At 30.8% G+C, this 4,915-nt stretch overlaps 1 protein-coding gene across 1 annotated transcript; it reads right to left on the bottom strand.

Annotated features, from left to right (window-relative positions):
- Positions 1–810: 810 nt before the first annotated feature.
- Positions 811–3,634, bottom strand: LOC106416714 (zinc finger protein SHOOT GRAVITROPISM 5-like). The gene is made up of 3 exons (XM_013857629.3): positions 3,067–3,634; positions 2,291–2,693; positions 811–1,727 (listed from the first exon to the last, which is right to left on the bottom strand). Exons 1-3 carry the CDS (start codon positions 3,251–3,253, stop codon positions 953–955), a joined length of 1,365 nt encoding a protein of 454 aa, XP_013713083.1. The 5' UTR covers positions 3,254–3,634; the 3' UTR covers positions 811–952.
- Positions 3,635–4,915: the final 1,281 nt, after the last annotated feature.

Genomic DNA, 4,915 nt, shown 5'->3' with positions numbered 1-4,915 from the left:
TTGTCCATAACTCCAATATAAACTCGTCCCAAGCATATAGCTTACCCACTTTGCATTTAATTCAAATGAAAACCTTTTCAAACCATACCATTCTTGGCTATATGTAGATTTTATTAATCTGCTACATGGATTGATTTAATCAGTAAAATGTTTGGAATATCTTAGTTCAAGCTTAACAAAAAAATATTGAAGACAAAACGAACACAAAAGACTTTTTATTCACCAATACTTTAAATTGGACGAGATTTTTTATGTGGATTATAAGCTAAAAACAAAGGACCTCGATCCACGGATATATATTACTATTAATTAGTATATACTGTATTATATTTAGCTTCGTTAACTAGACGTCTAAAACGGGAAAATAACTGGACCAAAGATTTACATGAAGTTTTAATTTATGGCAAATCTCCAAAATAGCACCTTTCTTAGTTTATATCACAAAAATAGCACTCAAAAACTAAAATAAGCAAAATAACACATTTCTAAATTTATCATTTGAAAATTTTAATTTTTTTATTTTTCAAAATTTGAAATCTTATCCCCAAAACTTCATTTCTCAACTCTAAACCCTAAACTCTAAACCCTAAACCATAAACCCTAAACCCTAAACCCTAAACCCTAAACTCTAAACCCTAAACCCTAAAATCTAAACCCTAAACTCTTTAACTCTAAACCCTAAGTTTGTGACTTTTGATAAAACATTAAGTGTTATTTTTGTGACTTTTGACCTTGAGTGCTAGTTTGGGAACATAAACTTGATTTAGTGCTATTTTTTTGTCTTTTTCTCTTTAATTTAACTGAAAAAAATAAACAATGACAATAATTAACCATCACATAAGTTATGGTAACAGAAAGAGGAAAAATAAGACAACAACACGTAGTAATTCATAAAATGTTTCATTTATCTTAGTTTTTATTTTTATATATTAAAACCCCTTTTCAAACTCTATCATGATTCCTCTCCGTCAGTATTCGCTGATGACATGTAACTCACCACAAGAGATGTCTCGTCCGCTGCCGCGGGAACGGCAACAGCTTGAAACTGTCCTTTACAAGTTTGACAAGTAACTTGCATAATCGTTGAACTTATCTTCTTCATAGATTGTTCCTTTAAAAGCTTAGCTCTCTCAAGCTCAGCTTGTGCCTGTTGCCTTATCTTCTTAGCATTCATAAACTCGTTTTCCGCCATCTCTCGTTGCCTCTTAGCTTCTCTTTTAGCTTCCTCCGCGTAAGCTTTCTCCTTCATCGCTATCTTCATCATCTGTTCGCTCGCCATTATTTCTTTTATGCGATCAAAGTTGTTGTAGTGACGGTGATATGATGACGATGAGGGAGCAATGGATAGGTTTAAGTTTGTGGTATCGTGATGATGATGATGATGAGATGGTTCATTAACTTTGTGTTGATGGTTTTCTTGATTAGGGTTTTGATTCGACGTTAATGGAAGAAGCTGGAGTTCAAGGTTGAGACTCGATGAGTTGGTGAGAATAGAAGGTGTAAAACATGAGTTTCTCAGATGAATTGGACGCCCTTCTAGAGGTATAGGAGTCGCAACCGCAACCGCAACCGCACCACAGTTATTCCCTTCGCTAGATGGAGTGCTTGCGGTTGAGGCGGTTATAGAGGAGCAGGCCGGGACAGCAACGGCGGTTTGTGGCGGCGGCGGTTTACGGTTAACCTTGCGTACGGAGCAGTTATCTTGATGTTCAATAAAACTCTCCACCCTAAGAAAAAAAAGAATCGCATCAATTAGATGATTTGATATGAATATAGGGTTATGAACTGACAAAATGATTATTATATGGGTAAACTTATAATAATTAAATATTCAGTTTAGCTTGTTAAACACCTATGATATAACTTATGACTCCCCATAATATTTACTATACTAACATGAGTTTAGGTCCACTAAAAAGCCTACAAATATTTAATTTGTATAGATATATGGGGTCAATGCCATTAATCTAATCAATTAAGTCTTTCTTTTTGTCACAATACCAGACATAACAGTCAAAGAAAAATCATAGAAAACTGTGATAGAAACATATTGATACACAGAATTAGTAAAAATCATGAGGGACAGTCAAATCAAAAAGTACTATAACTATCAATATTGGTTTTGGGGTCGCTAGAGCATTTTTCTATTTATGATTCTTTTTGTAAGTATATGATCTCGTAGATATACAACAACAATAATTGATACAATGGGTCCAAAATTTGAAAAAAAAAACTGGAATCTATGTGATTAAAAATCGAATTTACAGTGAGAGGAACAAAAAAATTATACCTGGAGAAGACGCGACCACAGTCACAAGAATGGCCTCTAGTGCCACAAGTTTTGAGATGAGCTTTGTAATCTGATTGAACAGCATAACCTTTAGAGCATCTCTCACAAACCCATTGCTTATGGTTACTGTGCTTTCGTCTGAAATGTTTTTTGATTCCTACAAGATCACCAAGAGCATGACATGGAGAGTGGTGAAGACAAGTGGGTTCAGGGCAAACATAGACTCGTTTCTTCACTTCTATGTTGTTGTCTCTCTTCAGAAGTTTCCATGGAACCTTGTGACGTCTTCGATGCATCTGGAGATTTTGATCTCTTTGAAACCCTTGGTTACAGATCTCACATATGTATCTGTCTGATTCAAGAAGAGTTCTCGGTGATAAAGACACAACTTCTGCATCTGGATCTGAAGAGAAGAAGCAAAACCCATCAAAACACAGGTCTTTAATTTCTAGTGACATCAACAAAGTTGAGTTTTTATTAAGAAAAATATTTTTTTAAAAGTTGAGATTTTGAATGGGGTTTAAGAGATTTCAAAGGTAACCCATTAAAACCCCTTTAAACTTAAAATTGGTAATAAGAAAAAAAAAATCTTTGAAATAAAACTATAAAACATATCTTTGATTAAACATTGACAACAAAGGCGAGTGTGTTTTCATGGGGTCTTAGAGAGAAAACCAGAGAGACTCAATATACCCATGAGTTAAATTTGGTGGTAACTGGTAAACAAAAATTTGAAACTTTAGAAATAAATTGAAGTAATGGTGATTTAATATTACCTGGTGTACCTGCAGGTCTTCTTTTCCTCTTCTTAGTGGATGTGTTTGTGGTGGTGACCCCATTTTCAGAAGAAGTGAGGAAAGGATCAGAAGAAGAAGAAGAAGAAACCACACAACATGGGTTACTAGTGTTCTTGTTGGAAGCATCATCATCCAACATCACTACTGCTCCTTGATCTGTTCTCATCAATCACTACTTTTTCTTCTCTCTTTTTGACTTTATTTGGATTTCTAGAGATTTTTGATTTGACGAAACAACAAGACCCAGAGACAAAAAAAAATTGAGATAGTGGGAGGTTCAGCTTTACAAAGAAGAGGAAGGACTAAACAAAGAGAGAAACAGATAGAGGGTGTAAAGTACTTTTAATTAAGCTTTTCGCAACAAAAGATTTTCAGAACTTTTTCTTAGAGTCTTCAAAGCTCCCCTATGTTAAATGATGAAAGCTTTTTCTTGGGTCTCTCTCTCTTGCTATTTTGTATTATGAACCTTTCTCTCTCATTCACTTGAGAGTTTGGAGCAACTGAGGGGTCTTTGATACCTATATTGCCTAGTTTATAAAGCTCATTGCATTACATACAATCTATGCATACATACATACACTTTTGGAGAGAGAGCGGGATGGATGCGTTTATTTAGAATTACATTTAGATTTTTCTTTTTGTTACTTTGTATTTATATTTTAGACTTTGTTTCTTAGAGTGTGTGGGATATGTGGATTTTTGGCTGGACCCTTATCTTGTCTGATTGATGAGTTTGTCTGTTTTTCTTGAATCTTCATAAACTATTTTATAAACATTCATGATTAAATATTTTTTTTTTAATTATCTACACGATTTTATCTACCAATTTTTTAAAATACACGCAATCAAAAATACTCTAACCTTTAAGTTTATAGTTTATTAATTATTGTGTATGGTTTAACATCTATGATGTATGGTATTTTTTTATAAATTTATTTAAATCATTTATAAATATTTATGCATGGTTTAACATTTAGGAGGTGGTATTTTTTTTTATCAATTTCTATAAATGTTTTATAAATTATTCATAAATATTTATAAATGATTTAAACGAGTTCTTTTAATTTTTATCACAAATTTAAGGTATTTATGAAAATAGTTATCATATAAAAGTAATTTTGTAAAGTAGTATCTGATAAAACTGAAATTTCCCCATAAACAATTTAATAATATACACAATAAATCTTATTAAATTGATACAGTTTGCAAATAACCTTAATCTTAATTGGTATACTATAAAATGTCGTTGAGATTTCATTAAGTTTATTTTGATCTTTATTTTCTAAACCGAAAACCTAAAATGTATTAAAAAGTATTTGAATAATTTTGTTTTGGTATTAAAATTTATAATAAATTATAATTAATTCAATTAAATCTGTAGAATGAAAAATAAAATCCATGATATTTTATATATATTTCAGAAAATAAATGAACTTATTACAATAAATAATAATTATATTATATTTTATATGATTGCTGTTTTTGAGTATCATACCACCAAATGTATAAAACATTTATCAAAAACAAGAAGAATTTAAGTTTAAAAAAACGAGAAGAATTGAATGCAAAAAAATTAAATAATTTTAGTTATAAAATATTAAAATGAATTTATAGTAATGCAAGGTAGGATAAAAACTTAAAGATAATTTAAAATAATAGATACATTATATAAAAAATTATAATTTTCAGTGAATAAATTTTTTAGTAATTAAAAATAATTAATTTCACGCTTTAAAGTTGAAAAAACTTAATTTTCATTAATAAACTAGGTCATTGTGTTGAATATATCTCTATTAATTTCTGAATGAGAAACTAAGCGGGTTTCTAT

This window comes from Brassica napus, chromosome C9, assembly GCF_020379485.1.
Source record: "Brassica napus cultivar Da-Ae chromosome C9, Da-Ae, whole genome shotgun sequence".
NCBI lineage: Eukaryota > Viridiplantae > Streptophyta > Magnoliopsida > Brassicales > Brassicaceae > Brassica > Brassica napus.
Note: the sequence above shows the minus strand (reverse complement) of the source record. Positions and strands in the feature narration are given on the sequence as shown.